General features: G+C 65.5%; 2 protein-coding genes across 3 annotated transcripts; both read left to right on the top strand.

The window, feature by feature from the left end:
* The first annotated feature begins 409 nt into the window (after positions 1-409).
* Positions 410-14671, top strand: LOC142363442 (cAMP-dependent protein kinase inhibitor alpha-like). Of its 2 annotated transcripts, XM_075438029.1 has the most exons (5): positions 410-836; positions 12616-12712; positions 13427-13558; positions 14044-14195; positions 14274-14671. In XM_075438029.1, exons 4-5 carry the CDS (start codon positions 14051-14053, stop codon positions 14354-14356), a joined length of 228 nt encoding a protein of 75 aa, XP_075294144.1. In that variant the 5' UTR covers positions 410-836; positions 12616-12712; positions 13427-13558; positions 14044-14050; the 3' UTR covers positions 14357-14671. The 2 variants fall into 2 exon arrangements, with proteins under 2 accessions (XP_075294144.1, XP_075294146.1); XM_075438031.1 differs by lacking the exons at positions 410-836; positions 13427-13558 and having other exon boundaries at positions 12640-12712.
* Positions 14672-19075: 4404 nt separating this feature from the next.
* FABP3 (fatty acid binding protein 3) lies at positions 19076-22391 on the top strand. The gene is made up of 4 exons (XM_075438104.1): positions 19076-19259; positions 19966-20138; positions 21891-21992; positions 22107-22391. The coding sequence occupies exons 1-4, from the start codon at positions 19187-19189 to the stop codon at positions 22158-22160; spliced, it is 402 nt and encodes a 133-aa protein (XP_075294219.1). The 5' UTR covers positions 19076-19186; the 3' UTR covers positions 22161-22391.
* The last annotated feature ends 730 nt before the right edge of the window (positions 22392-23121 follow it).

Raw genomic sequence — 23121 nt, 5'->3', positions numbered from 1 at the left:
GGCCAGGCTGCCCCGGGGAGCGAGCGGAGCCCCCCCGGGCCGTGGGGCTGCGCCGGGGACCCCGATTCTGCAGAAATTGGGGGGGTTTTGCACTTCTTACCAAGCGGGCTGGCCGCTCGCCACGCCGGGCTCCGCACCCCCTCCCCAGGGCAACGTCCTACGGAGCCTTATGGGGGGAGATGTTGGGGGGGGGGGGGGGGTGGCACCGGCTCCCCCCCCGGTGTCTCAGCGCCGGGGGGGTGACACAGGGACGCAGTCCCCGGGCTCGCTGGGGGGGGGGGGGGGGGGGGGTTGCGGGGCGGTCCCGGCAGCGGGGGGGCCCGATCCCCGGAGCGGGGGGGTGGCGGCGGGCGGGGCGGCGGGCGGGGCGGGTGGGTGTCCCCCCCCGCGCCGAGCGGGGGCCGGGCGGGGGGAGCGGCGGGGAGCGGCGGCGGCGGCGGCTCGGCCCCGGGTGCCCCAAGGGCTGCTGCGAGCCGGAGCTTCCCCGGGGCTCCTGCCTGGAGCCGAGCATCCTTCCCCCGGCCCCCCCCGGCACCGGCACCGGCACCGGCATCGGCACCGGCACCGGCATCAGCACCGGCCCCGGCACCAGCATCACCACCAGCACCGACACCAGTATCAGCACCGACACCAGCATCACCACCAGCACCGGCACCAGCATCACCACCAGCACCAGTATCAGCACCAGCACCGACACCAGTGTCACCACCAGCACCAGCATCACCACCAGCATCGGTTTCAACATCGACACCGGCCCAGGCGTCGACACCGGCGTCAGCACCCGCGCCCGTACCGGCATCGTTACCAGCGCTGGGGCCGGTTCCAGCAGAGCCCAGGTGAGCAGCTGATGGGTGGTGGGTGCAGGGGACGTGGTCACCAAGGCCATGGCGATGGATGCCCCGTGCTTGCAGGTGCTGGGGACTGGGTGCCACCCTGGGCACCTCCATGGCAGCGTGTCGGAGCAAAGGGAGGGTAGAGGGGCAGGAGGCTCTGGAGATGGGGGTGTCCCCGGGGGGCAGAGGGTTTTTTTGGGGGAACGAAACTTTGCATCAGGCTGCAGTGCTGAGCAGGGCGGTGGGGTGTCTCTCGGGGGCTTGGGGGGTCCGTGCCCATCCCACCAGGGCAGGTGGCTCCCAGGAGGGTCGGGGTGAGCAGCATTCAGGCACTGAGCAAGGCTTGTCCACCTCGGGGTGGGCACTTCAGATCAACCCCCATGGCAGCACCCCTGTGCCATCCTGGCACCCACCCCTGGCCCCCTTGCTCGCTGCCCCTTCCTCCCTGGCGGGTCCTGGCGTCACCTCTGTCCCCTCCATCCTCCACCCTGCCCCATCCTTCTCTCAGCTACCCTGACCCCTGCCCAGCTCCAGCTCTCATCTTCCCAGATTAGAGCTTCCCAGATGGTTTTGGGCCCAGGGAGCTGGGGGGTCCCAGGCAGCGAGACCCCAGGGAGAGCTGGCATGGGGCTGAGCACCGCTTCGTGCAGTAACCACGCTCGTCTTGTGCCTCCTCCCAGGCGACATCCTTTAGGGAGGTAAGGGCTTCCCCAGGGACAACCCCTCCTCGCTGCCTTCAGGGCTTTATTTTGGCAGGTTGCCCCTGCAGATGCTTGGATCGGGTCCCTTTGGTCCCCGGAGCTGGCTCCTGTCCCCTGGCTGGGTGGCAGTGCACCGAGGAGGTGGCAGAGGCAGAACATCCTGTGCTCACCCCCAATACTCACAGCCCGTGACCTTGGGGCTCTCCACCACGGGACACCTCAACCCTTGCTGTCACAGGGGGCTGCCTGGAGTCCTCCTGGGATGTCCCCCCTTGTCACAACCAAGCAGGAGAGGTGGGAGATATAAGGAGGGGTGGGCAACACCCTTATCACTGTCTCCTTCCTGTATCGTCTCAGCATCTCCCCTCAAAAAGCGGGAGTTTTCAAGCGGGAAGGGGCATGGCAGACCCAGGTTCTCCCTTGAATTGGGGAGCCACAGCATTTCTTCCCAAACTGTCCTGCCAGGAGGCTGCGCCCGAGCTGTTCCCCCCCGAGGGACGGTGCCAGCTGGAGCAAGAGACCTCAGAAGGGTCTAAATGGGACGTCGGGATTTTTGCAGCTCTAAAAGAGCGGCCGTTCCCTGCCCTGCCCCTGCCAGCCGCGCCGAGGCCCGCTGGGGTCTGTGGTGGCTGGTGGAGGGCTGCGCCGGGTGTCCCCAAAGGCAGATGGCGAGCGGCGGGGTGGAGGGCAGAGAGGGAAGCTGAGGAGGTGGCTGGGGGTCGGGGGATGCTCGGCGGGAGGCTGCTGTGGTTCAGTCACCCTCGGGGGAAGCCTTGGGATTCAGCTCCCGGTTGGGCCGGTGAAGCTCCGGCACCCGTTCCTGACCTGGCCCCGCGCTGCCTCGCAGGACAGGGAGCTCCGGTCCCCTGCGGGGACACGGCACAGGAAGGATGGGGATGGGGACCACAGCCCTGCGCCGAGCTTGGCTCCTCGGGCAGGCGGTTCTAGCGCCTGGCTCAGCCGAGGGGCGATGGATCCGGCTCTGCTCCGTCAGGGCTGGGGATTTCAAACCCTCCCTCGGATCCTAGGGTGCCCGCACAGGTTTCTCCCCTCCTCGGCTTTCCACCCCCTCCCCGCCAACTCCCCAGGGGCCAGGCGGGTGTCATGGGGTGGCAGGGAAGGCGCTGCCACAGCCACTGCATCAGGGAATCCCGAGGATGCTCCCAGCATCTGTGCGGGGATGAGGGAAAACATCTGGATCACCTCCCTGCGAGGCTTCGCGGCGGGGGAGGCCCATCGGTGCCTCCGAGGGGATGCTGCCTGCGGAGCAGGGCACCCTGGAAGGCTTCCACCTCCCTTCTTGGATGAGTTGGAGTGGGAAGGAGAAAATCTGCCGGCTGCCAGGGACCTGGGGGGAGGCACAAGCCGGGGGCTCCCCGGGGAGCCGGAGGTACCAGCTGCAGCACGTGGCCTGGGAAGCCGTCAGCTGGCTCTGCTCCCCAAAATTCATTATCTGGGTGCCTGCTGCACGTCCTGAGCCTCCTCCGCATGGAGTGCCGCTCCCCTGCTGCCCTCTCCACCATACCCAGCTGGACCCGGGTCCTCTCCAGGTGCCGACCAGGGGTAGATGGAGAACAGGGACCTTGCGCCGGGAGGAGCGGCTCCCGCGGTGCATGGCCGAGCCCAGGGCCGTCCGGCTGCGTTCCAGAAACACCTGGTGCCTGATGCCACCCAGCCCACGGCGCTGCTGGCACGGCACAGCCCAGCTTGGTGGCACCCAGCTGGCAGGCACCCTGCGCCCGCCGCAGATCCCCCAGCCCAAGCAGCCCACGGCCCGCGTCGCAGAATCCTCCCCACTCCTCGGGTTTCCCCTGGCACAAGTCCCCGTGCCACCCACACGCTCCGCGGCCAGGAGAATCGCGGATGTCCCTGTCCCCATCCCCAGCATCTCGGATCTGGCCCGTCGGCTCCCACCCAGGGTGCTCAGGCTGGAGCAGCTGACGAAAAGCCACTTGGGAGCCTGAAACTGCTTAAGAATGAAACAGATTTAGGTGTGGGTGACACATTTATTATGCAAAATTATCGTTTGTGCCGTGGTTGGAGCAGCTAACTGAAGGTTACGGTGGGAGCTGTACGACCCAGGGCTCGGTCACCGTAATTACCTCCCATGAGATCGCCGGCTTCGCTCCCGAGACGCGTGGCGGGGGCAGCTCCCTTTCCCCTCCCTCGGCTACGGGAGCAGGTGCTGGGTTGCCACGGTGCCAGGTCCCTCTCCGTGGGGGCTGCGGGTGGGTCTCCATCACCTCCGCGTGAAAGCGGCTGTTGCATTTTCCCCCCTGGACTCCGAAAGGACCCGAATGCCGACGATGGGGCTGACAGCAGACCCCCGGGGCGAGAAGCACAGGGGAGGCAGGCTCAGCCCTCCCACACAGCACCCAGCACCCTTGTGGGATCCCTGATGGGCACCCAAACCCCCAGGGGAAATTCCTGTTCTCCTCCCACCACACCAGCAATTAAAGGTAATTAACTGATGGGGGTGGAGGCAGGGGTGCTCGCAAGCCCTGGAAGAGGTCACGGCCCACAGGCTGGCAAACACTGGGCTGGACTGGGAGCTGCTGGAGCAGCCTCCAGCCACCCCGGGATGCGGCGGGCTCCCCCCCTGCATCCCGCCCTGGGATGCGGGACAGCATCTCCCGCCTGGCGGGTCGGGGCCCGGGAACATGAGCCGGTGGTCCAGGCTGCTCGGGGGGCACGGGGGGACGGGTGCGAGCTGGAGGAGCTGCTGCTCAACGGGCGATCTCGCCCTGCACCCAGACCGACGTGCGGGTGGGGGTCTTGCTGGCTGCTGTGCTCGCGACGGGTGCGTCCTCCTGCCTGGCGGTGCCGAGCTGGGTCACGTAGCTGTCACCTCCCCGCTGTCACCCAAAGCTGGGAGCTGCCAGCGCTGCTGGCCCGAAGGATTTGCCTGGTTCCCGCAGTAAATAGCCACGACTGGGATATCGCTGGTGATTTTTTTGGGTGCTTTTCATTTTCCTGATGCCGACGAGTGGGCGGGTAGGACTGGCGGTGGCTGTGGCGCAAGGATGGGATCGTTCTGCTGTCCCAGTGCTGCTCCCACTCCGGTGCTTTGCCCAGCTCGTGTGTCAGACCCCAGTGAGGGAGCTGCTGGCTCCTTCCTCGGGGATGCCATACTGCAAAGCAGCTCCATCCCTGCCAGCAGTGGCTCTCCCCGTTCCTGCCTGCATCTCTGCACAGGGACCTCGCACCTCCCAGCTGCCGGGGAACAGGAGCCCTGCTCTATAGGACGGTAAAAACCAGAGGTGCTTGCTGTTAGCACAGAATGAGGGAAAAATTGTCCTCTCTAAATTTCCCAGGGGAGAACTGGGAACCCAGGGGAGATGGGGCGGGATGGGAAGCACCGATATGCGCTGGGCTGGGAGCCCCGGGCTCCAGGGCGATGGAGACGAGGACGCGGGACGTGGTTGTTCCCTCTCTGGGTGAGCAGGGCCCCATGGCCGACACAGCTGAGGTTGTCCATCCCCGTCCGTCCCGCACCGGGGTTTTGGGAGCTTCGGGGCGCAGGGTAAGTCCCCAGCAAAGCCCAGCAGTGATGCTGCGCTGTCAGCCCACGTCCGCCTGCCTCTGCCCGCTGAGCTTTTAGCACTTCGCTCTTTAATACGAGCAGCTCAGGCTTGTCCAGGAATGAAATTAGGATGGTCCAGAGGGCATCGCAGATTCAGGTTTCCCTGATGCTTTCGGCATCTGCCCGGGATGCCCCATGCGCTGGTCCCGCGGGAAGAGCAGCCTCAGCTTTACCAATGTACGGACTGGTAGGAGATGCTGTGCTCAGCAGGGCTGTGCTGGGGTTAAACATAATCACAGAATCACAGAATGGTAGGGGTTGGAAGGGACCTCTGTGGGTCATCTAGTCCAACCCTCCTGCTGAAGCAGGGTCACCTACAGCAAGCTGCACAGCACCGCGTCCAGGCGGGGCTGGAATATCTCCAGAGAAGGAGACTCCACAGCCCCTCTGGGCAGCCTGGGCCAGGGCTCCGTCACCCTCAGAGGGAAGAAGTTCTTCCTCGGGTTCAGCTGGAGCTTCCTCTGCTTCAGTTTGTGCCCGTTGCCCCTTGTCCTGTCGCTGGGCACCAATGGAAAGAGTCTGGCCCCATCCTCCTGACCCCCACCCTTCAGATATTTGTAGGCATTTCTAAGGTCCCCTCTCAGCCTTCTCTTCTTCAGGCTGAACAAGCCCAGCTCCCTCAGCCTTTCCTCGTAGGGGAGCTGTTCCAGTCCCCTCATCATAAACCACCGAGTCTGCCAGAGCACTTTTTCCTGGCCTAGTCCAGGTCTGCAGGATCCAAAGGGGATTTTTTTCCCGCGGTCGCTGCCCTTTGGAGAAGCCAAGCCATGATGGGGGGGGTGACGGTGAGCACCTCGAGGCCTGGAGGCACCCGGATGTGGGTCGGCAGTGTTTGGGTTTGCCCTGCAGCTGCTGGGTTGGGGTGTCAGCGAGCGCCGGAGCTGGTTTCACGCTTCCCCTCAAGCGGGACTGGCTCTGATTTGTGCTTGCAGCGTTACAAACCACAGTGACAGTTTCTACCAGTAGCCTGGAATCCTGTCTGGAGAGACTCAGGTTGGATTTTCTTTTTCTGCCTGGCTTTCATGAGGATATTAAGCAGAGCTGAGCTCTGCCGTCATCCCCGAGCCGCGACGAGACTGATGGAGCAATAACGCACCCGTCGTTTCTCCCAGCGACTCTGTCCTATGGGCGCCAGCAGCAGTGCCCACCGCTGGGGCTCTCCTTCCTCTCGGCACCCAGGAATTACGGGGAATGAAGGTTCTCAGTGTCCCGTTTCGGAGTCCGTCATTCTCACTCTTTGCCTTGAATGGGAATTTAGGTACCAAGACCCAACAAGCCTGGACGAGGCCCGCTGCAGAGACAGCAAGAGGGAGCGTTTCTGTTCGGTCTGGGCTGGCGTTAGCTAGGACACATCTCAGGTTTTACCATGAAAAAGAAATTTCAAAGTTCTACAGCTGGAGAAAAATTCCTAAAAAAATAAGTCAGCCCTAAAGCATGCAAAAAGGAAACAGGGGGTGAATAAAGACAAGTGAAGGATGATCTCTGAAAGCATCCTTGTGTCCCAGGGAGAGGTCTGGGTGGAATAATTCGGGATTGGGGAATGAGCAGTGATGGGACTGAGTCTAGACCAGGTCCTGCCCACCTGCAGGGCAGCGATGGGGACCAGGGAGGGAGCAGGGGAAAGGGAGAAGAGGGATGTCAGGATGATGAGAGGGAAGTCAGGATGATGAGAGGGAAGTCAGGATGATGGAGGGGAGGAAGAGACACTCCATCATGCCCCAAACCGACGGGTGAGGCAACCCAAGCGCAAGCAGGAGCTGTGGAGCAGAGGCAAAGCAGGGCAGGCTGCGAGGATGAGTGTGCAAGAGCCGGGAGGAAGGTCAAAGTGCACAGCAGGACACGACGGGAAGGGGCTTAGAGGGTAATGAGAATTACTGCTGTAAGTACATTAGATAACGAGGAAGATCTGCTGCTCAGCGGCGAGGGGAGGTGGTGGGAGCCCACGTGTTGGATGCCTTTCAGGCGGTGGTGTTTGCTGGGAAGTGTGGAAGTGCATCATGTGGAGGGGCCAACCCCACGGGTACCGGGATGAGCTGGACCTTCTCACGCTGGGTCAGAGATCTGGGGAGCTGCCAGCGTAACCTCCTCTCCGAAAACCTGCTGGAACGATTCCTCGAAGCTTTGGGGAGCAGCTGAGGCCACGCGGCAAGGAGGAACCAGGGAAAAATGGGGGAAAACATAGCGTGAGACGTCGATGCTGCTCCGAGCACCCAGGCACGGGTTCGCTTGGGTCCCTGCGCTTCTTCGCTCCGTGCTGTGTCACCGTGACTCCAAAGGTGCCAGGCGGGATCTGAGCTGGCCCAGGCACCTTCCCAGCCTGCCTGGAAGCCTGGCGATTTAGGGAGAAAAGCTCCGGTCCGTGGTCGGAAGGGTTTCACTGCTGGGGGCAGGCAGCGGGGTGCCAGCAGCCCCCCACAGCCAGGCGCTGGCAGCCGCATCCCAGCCAGCATCGCTTCCAGGAGGGATCGTCATCTCCAGGCACTGGGGATGGGACTTCCCCGTGCTCTGGGCTTCAAGGAGAACCTGTTCTCTGAGTCGCCTTGCAGCTCCGCGTTAAATATTCCTGCGCCAGCCAACATCCCTGGAGCCTTTTCCTTTCTCATTTTCTCCCCCTGCCCTGGAGACAGTGAGTTTGGGGCAATATTTATTCCCATCCTTCCCTCTCGCCTGGGTCCTGGGAGCCGTTTATGGGCTGCTGACAGCCGGTGAAGCCCATTTCTACGTGGCAGAGGGTGCCTGCTCAGCATCTTCTGGGCTCCAACACCGGCAGCGCTGCCGCTACGTCAGGCAGGGACACGGCTGCCCGCATCCCGCGAGACGGAACCACCGGGACCCAACCTGCTGCCTCCGTGGGAGATCTCTCAGCTCTCCAGATTTTATCCCGTGTTTAATTATTGCCATCTGCTCTGCCAGGCTCCAGGGGCTGCTTCGTCTGTCTGGTGGTTGTCGGTCTCTGGTTAAATCAGCCCCGTTGGATTTTCCTCCCACGTGGACTCGTCGTTGATTTTCCTGGATGATGCGCTCATCCCTTTCTGATCCGGGGCAGCTCTTCCCTTCCCGGCTTGCAACGCTCGTTTAGTTCAGCATCACAGTTACGCCTCAGCAAATCCCTCCCGCTTTTCATCGCGTTCAGCTTCTCCGAAGAACATCGCCATCGTGGAGATGCCGGCGGATTTTCAGAGGGCTCGGGGCTGCAGTGCTTCTGTCCCTCATCGGCAGGGCACGGCACAGACCCCAGAACACATTGAATTAAACGAGTGTGAAGAAAGCCCCTTAGCAAGACAGCCAAGAACATTAAATGGCCCAAACCTGGACTTCCAGATGAGCTAACAACCCACCAACCACTCTGAAGCTGAAAAAGCAACTCCTTACGCCTACGGTTAGATGGAGCCTTAACAAAACTTCACAGCCATCACTATAACACCTCCCCGGCCCTAAACCCCCCAGAGAGTTCCCGGCTCACTTGCCCTGGGAAGGGGAATGCGCTGGGCACGGCTGGCCAGGGTGATGTGACCATGGTGGGGACCATGAGATGTCCCGTGGTGCCCACGCTCCGGGCACCGGCTCTGGCAGCAGCCACAGATGCTGTTTCGGGTGAGCTCCCTCCCAGCCCCGGCACCCCGAGCTGTGTTGGAGGGGACATCCCTGCTCCATCTCCAGGGAGGATTCATGGACGTGCTGCCCATGGAGGTGTCTGACCCCCAGCTGAACTCTCGGGCTCTTCGCCTGCTCCATCCCCGGGGTTCACACCGTTCTCTGCCCGTTTGGCATCTTCCCTCCTTCCTCCAGGGCTTTTCCATCCAGCGAAAGGGGAGGTTGGGCCAAGCCTCCCAGCAGGAGCGACGCCGCGTCGAAGGGGACACCCCCACCCCCAAACCCTGCTGCCCATCCCACCCAAACCCCGCGGGACGCGACCAAGCTTCTCCTCGGGCCCCTGGGTGGTTTCCTCCCGCTGACAGCAAAGCCCGGGTCTGGCACGGGGTGGTTGTAGCGCGTCCCTGCCCATCATCGCCCGCGCCCGGTGTCACTGCCCGCAGGTGGCAGGGAAAGGGGTGCTTGTTTCCAGCCCAGGTCAGTCCCTTGGCTGGGTCCATCCTGAAGCTTCCCTGGCTGGTAGAGGAGGAAGAAGAGAGGGAAGAGGAAGAGGGGGTTGGGTGCTTCTCCCCCAGACCACTCTCCCTCCTAGGGCTGATGCTCTGGGTCTCCGTAGGGATGTCCAGCTGCCGCATCTCCTTCACAAGCCATCGATCTGGGGGGGGTTGGGCTTGGATGAGGAGGTTTGGAGCAAAGAGCAGCCAAGCGGGGAGCAGGGCTGGGGCAGGAGCTCTTCCTCCTGCTGCCCACAAGCACAGGAGCTCCCCTGGCTGCTCCAGGCTCTGGACACTAAGGACGAGCAGTGGGGCAGCAGCCAAAACAGGGCTCAGGAGAGGTTTCCTGCAGCAGATCTTCCTGCAAGGGGCCCGGATGGCGAAGGCAAGGTCTAATCCTGCACAGGCTGCCCGGGCAGCCCGGACACCGGGCGTGGGATGGGGATCTGCAGCAGCATGTGATGGGGAGCGACGCATCCCAGCCGCGGTGGGATGGCAAAATCTCACTTCTCTGCGCTATCATCTCATGATCGCTTTGCATCTCTCTTGCTGGCCTTCACCCAGACCATCACCTTCCTCTCTTCTGCTTTATTTGGTCATTGCCACAGCCAAATTTTGTTACTGAGCATCCCCAGCCCAAACCGAGCAGCTCATTATGTTGCGTCAGGGGAGGTTTAGGTTCGATATCAGGAAAAATTTCTTCACTGAAAAAGTGGTCAGGCACTGGACCAGGCTGCCCAGGGAGGTGGTGGAGTCCCCATCCCTGGAGGGGTTCAAAAAACATGTAGATGTGGCACTTTAGGACATGGTTTTGCAGGCATGGTGGTGCTGGGGTGATGGTTGGACTTGATGATCTTAGAGGGCTTCTCCAACCTTAGTGATTCCATGATTCTGTGCCCACAGTTCTCACCCACGTGGCACGAGAGCATCAGGGCTCAGCAGCACTGCGGGGATGGAGACCCGGGGAGCTCTCGTGTCGGGTGGACATTGCATTGCGTGAACATGCCAGAGGTTTGAGGGCATCCCAGCCTGGATGTGGCCTTGTAGGACATTTTCTGGTCTCCCGGTGGCCTCTGTGCAAGAGGCAGCTTTTGCCGTGGTGGGGCTGGCTCGATTCCCAAGGGACGTGACTAAGGGGACACGACACATCCCAGCGCTGTGTCCTCCCTCCACCTCTTCCCAGTATCTTCCACCTCAGCCCATCTCCTGGGGGGATTAAGGTTTATTTCTGCCCTATGCTCTTATATCCCATTAGGGGCATTAAAGAAGGAGCCAGCGATCCTGAGGTCCTTCCATGTGACTCCAGGAGCTTTTTTCAGCTGAGACCATGTTAAGCCTCCCCGAAATGGTCCCTGCTTAGAGGTGGAAATCTCTGCTCTCCGGGCAGAGCCCTGGGCTTTATGCAACGCTGTTTGCCCAGCGCCGGGTTGGGTTTGCTGCTTGGGGGGCCGGGAGGACGCGGCAGCGCTTGGCACGGGGCAGGCGCTGGCACCTTGCTCCCAGGGGAGCCCAGGGATGCAGGGGGACGGGGGACAGCTCAGTGGGATCCCTGTGACACTGATGCTGCAGCCCAGGAGCGCTCAGGGGTCCCCACCCCATGACAAATTCCCCTGGGGGTCCCCTCTGGGGTCCCAGCAGCTTTGCTGTCTGTGCCAGCGTGAAAGCCCTGCTGTCTCTGCACGGCTTTTCGGCCCTGGGCATCCCGTCACCAGCACCCCGAGACGTTTGGCTGCGGGCAGGGGACGGCAGGACCCAGCCCGGTCTCGAAGGCTGCGAGTTGCCCGGTTCTCCTGCGCTCGATGCAGCGGCACTGGCTGGGGCTGCGGGGATGGGGCTGCGAGGATGAGGAGGGCACTGGAGCATCTCTCCTACGAGGAGAGGCTGAGGGAGCTGGGTTTGTTCAGCCTGGAGAAGAGAAGGCTGAGAGGGGACCTTCGAAATGCCTCTAAATATCTGCAGGGTGGGGGTCAGGAGGACGGGGCCAGACTCTTTCCAGTGGTGCCCAGCGACAGGACAAGGGGCAACGGGCACAAACTGAAGCAGAGGAAGCTCCAGCTGAAGATGAGGAAGAACTTCTTCCCTCTGAGGGTGACAGAGCCCTGGCACAGGCTGCCCAGGGAGGCTGTGGAGTCTCCTTCTCTGGAGATATTCAAGACCCACTGGATGAGGTCCTGTGCAGCCTGCTCTGGGTGACCCTGCTTGGGCAGGGGGCTGGGCTGGGTGACCCACAGAGGGCCCTGCCAGCCCCTGCCATGCTGGGATGCTGGGATTCTGTGAAGGCAGCTTCGACCCGGCCCTGCACGGCTCCTGGCGTGCTGGGGTGTGCAAAGAGGCTCCGTGTGCACGTCTGCTCGCGTGCATGCTTAGAGGCACGCGTGCATGCGTGGTTGCATGTGTGCACACATGACTTTGCGCATGCTCATGTGTGACCACGAGCGTGCCCGTGTGTGCCCGCGCCATCACGCGTGCCCGGTGCGTGAGCCCCGGCTCACCCAGCGCCTGCTCCCCGAAGGTTTCCAGGGTGACACGGCGGGAGCTCCGGTGCCGTCACGGGTGCTGCACGCCAGGCCGTGTCCCGGGGCTCCCGCCGGGCGAGCGGCGTTGGTGCGGGGCGCCGGGCGCAGGCAGGGGACATGAGCTGGGACGTGCGGTGCGTGGTGAGCAGCTCTGTGACCAGGAGGTGACACGGCGCTGGCACGAACAGGAGCCGGCAGCAGCGCTGACACAGGGGTGCACGCGTGTGCTCGTGTGCATACAGGGCACACGGCATGCACACATATGTGCTGGGGTGCCATGCATGCACGCACATGTGCCACGATGCACCGTGCATGCACACACGTGTGCCAGAGGATGCGGTGCGTGCACATGAACGTGCCATGGGACACCACACATGCACACACGTGTGCCAGAGGATGCAGTGCGTGCACATGAGCGTGCCACGGGACACCACACATGCACACACGTGTGCTGGGGGGTGCCATGCATTCACACACATGTGCTGCCATGCAGCATGCATGCACATACATGTGCCAAGGGATGCCAAGCATGCACACACATGTGCCACGGGACAGCATGCCTGCACACGTGTACCAGAGGGCACCAGGCGTGCACACCGCGGGGCTCAGCTCCAGCTCCACGCACTCTCACACACAACAGCCCAGCCGGGGGGATGCATGCCAACATGCACATACATGTGCCGATGCACACACGTGTGCCGATCCCTGCACAGGGAGCATCACCCCCCCCCCCCCCCCGCAGCAGCACAGCCACCCGCCACGGGGCCACGGACCCTCGTCAGACACCAGCGCCTCGCTCCCTGCCTCAGTTTCCCCACCCGAGAAGGGGCTGGGTGCTGCCCCGTGACGAATCACCGCCCGGGTTAATCATTCATTTCTCCTCCTCGCACGCAGCCGGGGTCACTCGTCCCGCTCAGCACGGCGCCTGCGCCCGAGGACTCGGGGACCTCGGCTTGTCCTTGGCTGGAGCGCAGTTCCCACGGGGACACGGGTGAGTTCACGCCCCACACGGCAGGACGAGCTCCCGTCGCCACCAGCCTGGGGACACCAGTCCCAGTATCACCACCACAATCCGTCCCGGGGGGGCCGTGTCTGCGTGGGGGTCCCTGCGCCCCGTGAGTGGGTGGAGGGGGTTTGGGGAGGGTGGAGGCCATCCCTGTCCCCCCAAGGTCCTGTGCCACCCCTGTGTCACCTCTGTGCCACCCCTTGGTGCCTGCAAAGTCCAAAATATTTACCAGAGCCGAGCACACACCCCGGTGAGGTCCCGGCAGCAGCGTGCACCGGGGACGGCTCTGTGCCGGGGGGCTCTGCATGGTGCCCGGTGCTGGGGGCTTCCCAGGAGAGCCCCCCCCCCCCCAAGGGGACCCCAGCATCGCCTGAGCGAGAGCCGCTCTCCAAGGGACACCGTGGGGTGCCCAGGCTGGGGACGAAGTGCCCTTGTCCCCTGGCACTGCAGCCGGTGCCACTCGGTCCCCCTTGCTGAGTGCCCGCTCTCCATCGAGCCCCCGGTGCCACCCCCTCCTCCTGCCTGCCCACCGGGGACGAGGGGTCCCTGCCTGTCACAGTCAGGTTGTGGGGTGCTGTGGGTGCCCTGCACGGGGACAGAGCCTCTGCCACCCCAGGGCTTGCTCCTCGCTCCCTCCGTCCCAGCCCGCTGGCACCAGCGCCAGGAGCCATCGCTGACCCCTGTTCTGCCCCACGCCAGGTCGGAGCCGGAGGGGACCCAGGCAGGAGCCCCCGTCCCCCGTGGGGTCCCTCGCTGGCTGGGAGACGTCGGGGGGGGGAGCGGAGCGGGACCCTGGGAGACGCAGCACCAGGCCAGGCTGGAGGGTGCCCGGTAAGGATGCTCGGAGCGGGGGTGCTGGTGGGACCCCCGAGGACTCCCCCCTTCCTCCACGACGCTGAGACCAGCAGAGGTCACAAGCACCCAAAGCTGCCAACCCTGGGGACGGGGTGGGGATCCCGTGGGCAGGGTGGCCCCAGCCTTCGCTCCTGGAGAGCCTGCGGTCAGGGTGGGTGCGGGGGTCGTAGAGGGAGCTGCGGGCAGTGGGTGCTGCCTGCCCTGAGCCGGGGCACCCACCCGGAGCAGAGCTGGGATGCTCTGAGGGTGACGGAGCCCTGGCCCAGGCTGCCCAGGGAGGCTGTGGAGTCTCCTTCTCTGGAGATATTCCAGCCCCGCCTGGACGCGGTGCTGTGCAGCCTGCTCTGGGTGACCCTGCTTGGGCAGGGGGCTGGGCTGGGTGACCCACAGAGGTCCCTGCCAACCCCTGCCATGCTGGGATTCTGTGAGCAGCTGACGGGGAGGGGACCGTGTCTCTCCAGGGTTAGCATGACCGAGGTGGAACCCGTGCTGGACTTCGCCTCCTCGGGCAGAACGGGCCGGCGCAACGCCCTGCCCGACATCCTGGGCTCGCCGGCCGGCCTCAGCCCCGCCGAGCTGCCCCTCAAGCTGGCCGAGATGTCCCTCAGCGCGGGTAGGTCGTGGGCAAGGTGGGGGACAACGCACGACGGGCAGGAACCGAGGTTCTTCACGCCTTCGTCTCTCCTCGCAGGCAGCACCCAGGAGATGCGGTCGCCCTCGGCGGAGGTGCCCCCCCCGCAGCCCCCCAGCCCCGAGCTGAAGGACACGTCCTAAGCCCGCTCCCAGGGTGGGGGGACACTGCTGACCAGCGGACGGACGGACGGACGGACGGATGGAGAGGTTGAGGAGCATCAGCCCGGCTTCCCCGGCCCGGCTGGAGGCCGCTGGGTTTTCCTCAGTGCCGCCGCAGCGAGACCGTGGGGCGTCGTGGCCCCCGCCATGGGGGGGCATCGCGTGGCGGGGACCCGCCGTGAGGAGGGGGCCATTCCCACCCACGCCCCGGCTCAGGACCACGACCCGGATTTATTTTTCGGTTTTTTTTGCCTCCCCAGGGCGGGGAGGAATGTTTTTCTTCGGGGGCATTTGGCAGAGCGAGCGCGGGGGGTTCGCCGGGGGGGTTTGGGGGGGGGGGGGGGGGGTCTCTCTCGTCGTGGCAGCCCTGGGGGGTTTCTGGCTGAGCGTGGGGTTCACCGTGAAGTTTTGGGTACCACCTCCGTCTCCTGGCCGTTCTTCCCGGGCGATGCCAGAGCCTTTTTCAAGAGGGTGGGGGGTGGGGAGCACCACAAACCCCAATAGCACCCCCCCACCCACAAGCCTTTAAGCAAAGTCGCCCCCCCCCCCCAGCAGCCAGCACCTTGCTGAGGGGTCCCAGCGCGGAGCAGAGCACCCCGGGGTGGTCCCTGCCCCTTCGGAGGGGGGTGAGCAGGGGGCTGCTGTTCTGGGCATCCCCAGCCCCGCGCTTCGCCCCGCGCCAGGGCCACCCACGGGTCCCCGCGCCCCTCCCGCAGCCCTGGGATCCCCCGCCGTGTCCCTGAGGAAAACCCAGCGAGCGGGAAGCAGCAGGGGACGGGGCCAGCCGGGTCCCGCAGCGCTTTGGGGACGCTTGGGGTGGGATTGGGGACCCTCCTGGGGCGTGGGACTGGGGACTCTCTTGGTGGGTGAGACTGGGGACCCTCCTGGCAGGTGGGATTGGGGAACCTCCTGGCGGGGGGGATTGGGGACCCTCTTGGTGGGCGGGATTGGGGACCCTCCTGGCGGGTGGGATTGGGGACCCTCCTGGCGGGGGGGACTGGGGACCCTCCTGGGGCCTGGGACTGGGGACTCTCTTGGTGGGTGGGATTGGGGACCCTCCTGGGGCGTAGGACTGGGGACTTTCTTGGTGGGTGAGACTGGGGACCCTCCTGGCAGGTGGGATTGAGGACCCTCCTGGCATGTGGGATTGAGGACCCTCCTGGGGCGTGGGATTGGGGACCCTCCTGGCATGTGGGATTGGGGACCCTCTTGGTGGGCAGGATTGGGGACCCTCCTGGCAGGTGGGATTGGGGACCCTCCTGGCGGGTGGGATTGGGGACCCTCCTGGCATGTGGGATTGGGGACCCTCCTGGGGCATGGGATTGGGGACCCTCTTGGTGGGTGGGATTGGGGACCCTCCTGGCATGTGGGATTGGGGACCCTCCTGGCAGGGGGGATTGGGGACCCTCCTGAGGCGTGGGATTGGGGACCCTCCTGGCGGGTGGGATTGGGGACCCTCTTGGTGGGTGGGATTGGGGACCCTCCTGCCCGGGCACCCAGGGGCTGGGGGAGGCCAGGAAGGGCTCGGGCTGCCCGGGAGGTGCCCAGGCGGGGGGTCGCTGGCCGGAGCTGGGCAGCGCGGTGGCCCCTTCCTTGCTCTGGACCCAGCTCCGTCACGGGGTCGTCACCCGTGGCTGTCACTGTGGGACCGGCAGAGAAACCCCAACGCCCAGGTCCACGCTGGCCACCACCCGAGTGGTGACCGGGTCCGGGAGAGCTGCGCGGAGCCACACGCAGGGCCACCACGTCCGGCAGCACCCATCCCTGGCACCCCAGGGGGTCCTGGCCACCCCCGCGCTCTCAGGAAGGGACACGGGTGTCCGTCCCTCGGGGTGGAGGGCAGCACCGGCTGGCACGTAACGTTGCGTGTGCGTGGGCACCCGTGTGCATGGGTGCCCCTGTGCATGGAGCACCCACATATGTGGGCATCCGTGTGCGTGGGCGGCTGTGCAGGGGGGTGTCAGCGTGCACATCTGCGTGGGTGGCCGTGTTCACGGGTGATCCTGTGGGTGGGCGTCCACGTGCGTGGTGGGTCTGTGAGCACGGATGTCCACACCCATGGGTGCTCCTGCGGGTGGGTGTCCGTGTTCATGGGTGTCTGTGTGCATGGATGCTCCTCTGTGTGGGTGTCCGTGCGTGTGTGTCCACATCCATGGGTGCTCCTGTGGGTGGGTGTCCGTGTGCCTGGGTCCTCGTGTGCATGGGCACCCATGTGCATGGTGGGTCTCTGTGGGCATGGGTGTCCGTGCACATGGGTGCTCCTGTGGGTGGGTGTCCGTGTTCATGGGTGTCTGTGTGCATGGATGCTCCTCTGTGTGGGTGTCCGTGCATGTGTGTGTGTCCACATGTGTGGGTGCTCCTGTGGGTGTCCATGTGTGGGTGCTCGTGTGGGTGGGTGTTCATGTGAATGATGAGTCTCTGTGAGCACGGATGTCCACATCCATGGGTGCTCCTGTGGGTGGGTGTTCATGTGCATGGGCAGGCGTGTGCATGCGTGTTCATGTGCATGGGTGCTCGTGGTCATGTGTGTTCATGTTTGTGGGCACCCATGTGCATGGTGGGTCTCTGTCAGCACAGCTGTCCATGCAGGTGGGTGATCCTGTGGGTGGGTGTCCATGCATGGTGAGTCTCTGTGAGCACGGATGTCCACATCCCTGGGTGCTCCTGTGGGTGGGTGTCTGTGTGCCTGGGTCCTCGTGTGCATGGGCACCCATGTGCATGGTGGGTCTCTGTGGGCATGGGTGTCCGTGCACATGGGTGCTCCTGTGGGTGGGTGTCCATGTTCATGGGTGTCTGTGTGCATGGATGCTCCTCTGTGTGGGTGTCCGTGCGTGTGTGTCCACATCCATGGGTGCTCCTGTGGGTGGGTGTCCATGTGGCATGGGTGTCCATGCACACGGGCAGGCGTGTGCGTGCATGTTCATGTGCTTGGGTGCTCGTGGTCATGCGTGTTCATGTGTGTAGGCACCCATGTGCGTGGTGGGTCCCTGTCAGCACAGCTGTCCATGCAGGTGGGTGATCCTGTGGATGGGTGTCCATGTTCATGGTGGGTCTCTGTGAGCACGGATGTCCACATCCCTGGGTGCTCCTGTGGGTGGGTGTCTGTGTGCCTGGGTCCTCGTGTGCATGGGCACCCATGTGCATGGTGGGTCTCTGTGGGCATGGGTGTCCGTGCACATGGGTGCTCCTGTGGGTGGGTGACCGTGCATGTGTGTGTGTCCACATGCCTGGGTGCTCCTGTGGGTGTCCATGTGTGGGTGCTCCTGTGGGTGGGTGTTCATGTGCATGGGCAGGCGTGTGCATGCGTGTTCGTGTGCATGCGTGTTCATGTGTGTGGGCACCCATGTGCGTGGTGGGCCTCTGTCAGCACGGCTGCCCATGCACATGGGTGCTCCTGTGGGTGGGTGTCCATGTTCATGGGTGTCTGTGTGCATGGATGCTCCTCTGTGTGGGTGTCCTGCATGTGTGGGTGTCCACAGGTGTGGGTGCTCCTGTGGGTGTCCATGTGTGGGTGCTCCTGTGGGTGGGCGTCCACGTGCATGGGCAGCCGTGTGCGTGCGTGTCCACGTGTGCTCCAGCTCCCGGGGGTCTCGTCCGGGGAGCGAGCCGCCCATCCTTCCCCAGGGAGCCCCGTCCCGCGGGGTGTCCCAGCCGGGGCGGGGGGACCCCCACCCTGGGCACCCGGTGCCTGTCCCCCCGGACGCCAGGCGAGGGGTCCCGCTCGCAGGCAGTGCCGGCGGGAGGAGGCTGAACACGAGCTCCCGGCTATTTTTGGGCGTCTGCGATGACACCCTGGGGCCAGGGAGAGGGAGAAAGCGTCCCCGCGTCCTGCCAGGACCCGGTCACTTTGACCCCAACGTCCCCATGACAGGGGGGACGTGCTGCGGCCGCGGGGCTTGGGGACGCCAGCTGGGACCCCCACGCTGCTGGGGCCAGGGGCAGGCGGACGCGTGTCCCCAGGGAGCCGGGGGACACCGAATCCCACGGCCACGGGTGACCCCCGGAGCGCTGGGCAGGGACCGGGGGACACACTGGCCCTGACCCCGCTGCCACCGGAGCAGGAAGCGAGGGGGGGACACGGCCCCATGGCTGTCCTTGTCCCCAGTGTCCCCCCAACACACAGAGCATCACTGGGGGCACACTCGTGTCTGTCCCCCCCCCCCACAGAGCAGGGGCGGGGGTCACACGTGTCCCCCGCACACACGGAGCAGGAGCGGGGCCACGTGTGTCCCCACGCACCCCGCATCCCCCCGGTGCTCGCTGCTCCCCGCGCCCCCCAGTTTCCCCAGCTCAGCGTCCCTGCCCCCAGCCCACGTTGCCCTGAAGGACGCCGCCATTGCTGGCGTCCCCACGCCCCCCACCCACCTGCAGACCCCCCCCCCAGACACCTTGGGGCCGCCGTGGGGTGGGCGCGTGGGTGCCTTGCCTCAGTTCCCCCCGCGCTGCCGGCGCTGAGACCGTACACAACTCGTGACACCGCTGACCCGCTCGATCCCCCCCTCGTCTGACCCAACCGGACCCTCCGCGGCCGGGGGGTCCTGGCAGAGGTGGGTGGCGGGTGACGGGTGACCAGGTCTGGGGGGGAGGGGTGGGGGGGGGGGTCTGGCAGCGCTGCCGGGGAATATTTCTGGAGCGCGGTTGTGCTCTTTCCAATCATGTGATGAGGACGTTATTTAAGGCGGTGGCGAGGCTGCGGGCGGCTGCGAGCTGGGCGGTGCGGTGCCACGCTCACAGCCGGCCGGACCCCCCCGGACACGCGTGGGGCTCTGCGTGTGTCTGCGTGACCCCCCCCCCCCAAGGCAGCCCCTCGCCATGGCCGACGCCTTCGTGGGCACCTGGAAGCTGGTGGATACGACCAATTTCGATGAGTACATGAAGGCGTTGGGTGAGTGGGGAGGGGGCTGCGGGGGGGGCTGGTGGCGGGGCATCACCCCCTTTTCTTCCTACCCCTTCCCCGCCCCCCTCAATTTACCTGGCCGAGCCCCCCACCCGCGTGACTCCGGCTGCGGGGGGGCTGCAGGCTGGGGGGGGCGGTTTATGGGGGGCTCTGGGGCTTTATGCCGGGGGGGCTTGGGCTGGGTGAGGGGGGGTCTCATCCTTCCCCTGCCCCCCCCGGGGTGCTGGGAGCCGCTCTGGACCCCTTCATCCCCCCCCCCGCCGCCCTGAGCCCCCATCACCCAGCTCCTGGTCAGGGTGGGTGGTGGGTCCCCCTCCAGCGCGGTGGGGGGGGGGGGGGGGGGGGGTGGTGTGACACCGGTGCCCCCCTCCCCACCCAGCCCCGGAGCTGGTGGGTGCTGGTGCAGGATCAGCCCCCGGGGAACAGCAGCATCCCCAGGTCCCCCCCCTACCCCCCCCGGAGCCCCCCAAGCGTGGCAAGCTCACACAGGGCCCCTCTGGGAGTGAGGATGGGGACAAGTTTTGGGGTTCACCCCCCTCGGCCCCCCCAGTGAGGAGGACGAGCTCCGGGGTGATGCCGACAGGAACCGGAGGCTGACGGCCGCACCCTGCCCCCCCAAACCTCCTCAGCCCCCCCAAACCTCCTCGGCCCCCCCAACCCTCCTCACCCCCCCCCCAAACCTCGCACCCCGCAGGCGTGGGCTTCGCCACGCGGCAAGTGGGCAGCCTGACCAAGCCCACCACCATCATCGCGGTGGAGGGCGACAAGGTCACCGTGAAGACCCAGAGCACCTTCAAGAACACGGAGATCACCTTCACGCTGGGCCAGGAGTTTGACGAGACCACGGCGGACGACAGGCACGTCAAGGTGAGCCCCCAGCCCCTGCCCCCCAATACTGGACCCCCCAAAAACGGCTCTGCCAGCGCCAGCCATCGGCTCTCGGCTCCGTGGCTCCATCCTTCTTGCCTGCGGAAGGGGGAAGTGGTTTTGCCCCCCGCCGCTGGTGCTCCAACCCGGTCTCACCCAGTGACCCCCCCTCCTCGCCCCATTTTCCAGCTGGGTTTTTTCCCCCCGGGGAGCAGCACGGAGCCGGAGCTGCCGGGAAGGTTGTGCAAGAGCCGAGCTTGCCAACCCGGGGACCTGCTCAGGGCGAGGCGAGGGGACGCGGTGGGGTGGCAGCGAGCGTTGTCCCCACGCCGGGGTGGGGAGGGGGACACGAGACCCACTCGAGCCCCCTCTTTGCTTGCCCTGAAAGCAGGCAGCTCCTCAGGCTGCTGGGCAGTCCTGCCCGGCCGATGCCACCCGGGGGTCCCTGGGGACCCCAGCACCTCACCGCTCGGGCTGTTCCTCCCCGTAAAAGAAGGGAAAAAAGGCTTTGAGGGGACATTTTCCATCACAGGACCAATCCAGCCCCCGCTTCCTCCAACTCTCCCAGCCACCACGCACCATTAGATACGCCGGGCACGGAGCAGAGCAGCCCCGGGGGACACCTCAGGGGGGACCTTGGGGGTCGTTGGGACCCAAAACCCCTTCCCAGCCCCGACTGGGCTGACACGGGCCGAGCGCGAGCAGGGCGGCCGCGCCGGGCAGACGCAGCGCAGCCGGACCCCCCGGAGCTGCTGCCAACCGTGCCCTTTGGGTGCCCACCGGCCGGTGGGCAGAGGGCACCCGATGGGGCAGGGGACCGGGACGGCTGCCTGAGGCGTGGGGCTGCACGGGATGGGGCTGGTGGGGTCCGACACGCCGTGGGGTGCGTGCGGTCACCCGGGATGCGTGGGGCACCCGACGTGTGCGGAGACCCCCGCGGTGGGGAACCAAAGCTGCTGGGGCACCTCAGCGTGGGGACACCCCCGCTGTGGGGAGGGACCCCAAGCCACGGGGGACACCAAAGCTTTGTGGGGACCTGGGTTATGGGGGCACCCAAGCTATGGGGAGACCCGAGCTCTGGGGGGGACCCCAAGCCATGGGGGGCACCCAAGCTATGGGGGCACCCAAGCCCTGGGCTTCAGGGGTCCCAAGCCATGGGGGTCCCCAAGCCACGGGAACCCTGAGCTGTGGGGAGACCCCAGGGGCAGCACCCAGCTCTGGGGGACCTGGGTGGGGGGCACAGGGCAGGCTGTGCCCGTGCCGGGCTGCCCCGCGGCTGCCGCGCTCGCCTTGGCACCGGCCGAGCCAACCCCTGCGAGCAGAGGCGTGTTTGCCGGATCAGCCCCTCGGAAAGCCCGTGCCAGGCCCCAACACGGTTCACAGCACCCAGACCTGCCCCACCTCTTCGATCCCCTCTGGGACCGCAGCCAGCGAGCCACGCTGGGGAGCGGCCGGGATCAGGTCCCGGTGGCCCCGGAGCAGGATGCGGCCCCGGAGCAGGATGCGGCCCCGGTGAGGGAGGGCAGGGTGACCGCGACGGTGCCCACGGCGGGGTTACTGGGGGGCAGCCAGACCGAAGCCAAGCTGGCCAGGCATCCCAGGGTGGGCACCCGCAGCCGGCCCCCTGAGCCCCCCGGGGCTGGGGGGCGAGCACGAGGACACCCGGCATCATCCTCTTCGAGGGGCACGGGGACGAAGGCCGGAGAAAGCCCGGGGAGGAGGGTGACGGCGGGTGTTGCTCTCTCCCTGCAGTCTGTGGTCACGCTGGATGGAGGCAAACTCGTCCACGTGCAGAAGTGGGACGGGAAGGAGACGTCGCTGGTCCGGGAGCTGAAGAACGGGAAATTAATTCTGGTAAGGAAACGGGAAAGATTTTAGATGGGGGAAAGGGGGGGCTCAGGCTGGGACAGGGCAGTCTGGGGGCTGCAGCAGCTCGGCACGACTGCCCACCGCTGTTTGTGCCACCAGACTCTCACCATGGGCAACGTCGTCTCCACCCGCACCTACGAGAAGGCGACATAGACGCCAGCCCCGGGTCCCCCGCCCGGCACCCGGCGCCGCATTCGCCCCCCACGTCGCCGAGGCCTCGGAGCCCGCTGCTCCCGCCCGGGGCTGCCTGCTGCCCCCAGCCCCATCGCCTCGTGGGGCTGCTCGGGGCTTGGCTGGTGCTTTCGTGGTTTGTTGGTGTTTTTTTTTTTTTTATTAATAATGGGAAAACCCATGTGAAAAAATAATAAAGCCCACGTTGTTACACCTCTGTGCTCGGTTTTCTGGGAAAAAGGCTGTTTTGGCACGCGCTCACCCGTCACGTTGAGCCACGCCGGTCTCAGCCTGGCTGCAGGGAGGAGCGTGGGGGGTAGATCCAGCCCGACACCCTGGCAGCGACGGGGTTAAACAACCCAGTACCCCTTCTCCAAGCTGTGGAAACAAGACAGGTCCCTATGGTCAGACAGCTGCTTTTCCAGAGGAATATTGGCTTGCTCCGACGGCAGCTCTGCCACCCATCGCCAGGCGCCGGCTCGCTGCATCCCCCGAGCCACCCGCCTGCCTCCCCTCTGCCACAGCTCCGGCAGCGGCTGAGCAGGGAATCAAGGTCCCGGGCACCAAGGGTCTGGGTTTGGGCCGAGAAGCAGCCCAAACGGGGGGACTCGGCTCTAGCGGACCGGGGCAGGAAGGGCACAGCCCTGGGAGCAGGGGCAGGCTCTGCCCCGCAGCCCCTCAGCCACCCCCCCGAGGTGCCATCGCCAGCCCCGCTCAGCCGAGGCACTGGGAGTGACACAGCCCCCTGTGTCGGGCACATCTGCCCCGGCGGGGACGAGCCGCCCCGGCACGCTTCCTCCAGGGTCACCCCTGGCCAGAGCAACCCCGGACCCGGCGCGGGACAGCCTGGCCCTCTGCCCTCCCTTCCCCCCTGACCTTCAGCTCCAGTTACAAGATTTATGCTCCAGTTGCTCCTCACCAGAAGGCTGCTCGGAGGGGTCAC

This window comes from Opisthocomus hoazin, chromosome 17 (assembly GCF_030867145.1).
Source record: "Opisthocomus hoazin isolate bOpiHoa1 chromosome 17, bOpiHoa1.hap1, whole genome shotgun sequence".
NCBI classification, from domain to species: domain Eukaryota; kingdom Metazoa; phylum Chordata; class Aves; order Opisthocomiformes; family Opisthocomidae; genus Opisthocomus; species Opisthocomus hoazin.
Note: the sequence above shows the minus strand (reverse complement) of the source record. Positions and strands in the feature narration are given on the sequence as shown.

Coding starts and splice junctions, on each gene's coding strand:
- FABP3 (XM_075438104.1), top strand. CDS start 19,187: ATGGCCGACGCCTTCGTGGGCACCTGGAAGCTGGTGGATACGACCAAT. Junction 19,260..19,965: donor TGAGTACATGAAGGCGTTGG/GTGAGTGGGGAG, acceptor CGCACCCCGCAG/GCGTGGGCTTCGCCACGCGG. Junction 20,139..21,890: donor CGGACGACAGGCACGTCAAG/GTGAGCCCCCAG, acceptor CTCTCCCTGCAG/TCTGTGGTCACGCTGGATGG.
- LOC142363442 (XM_075438029.1), top strand. CDS start 14,051: ATGACCGAGGTGGAACCCGTGCTGGACTTCGCCTCCTCGGGCAGAACG. Junction 14,196..14,273: donor CGAGATGTCCCTCAGCGCGG/GTAGGTCGTGGG, acceptor CTCTCCTCGCAG/GCAGCACCCAGGAGATGCGG.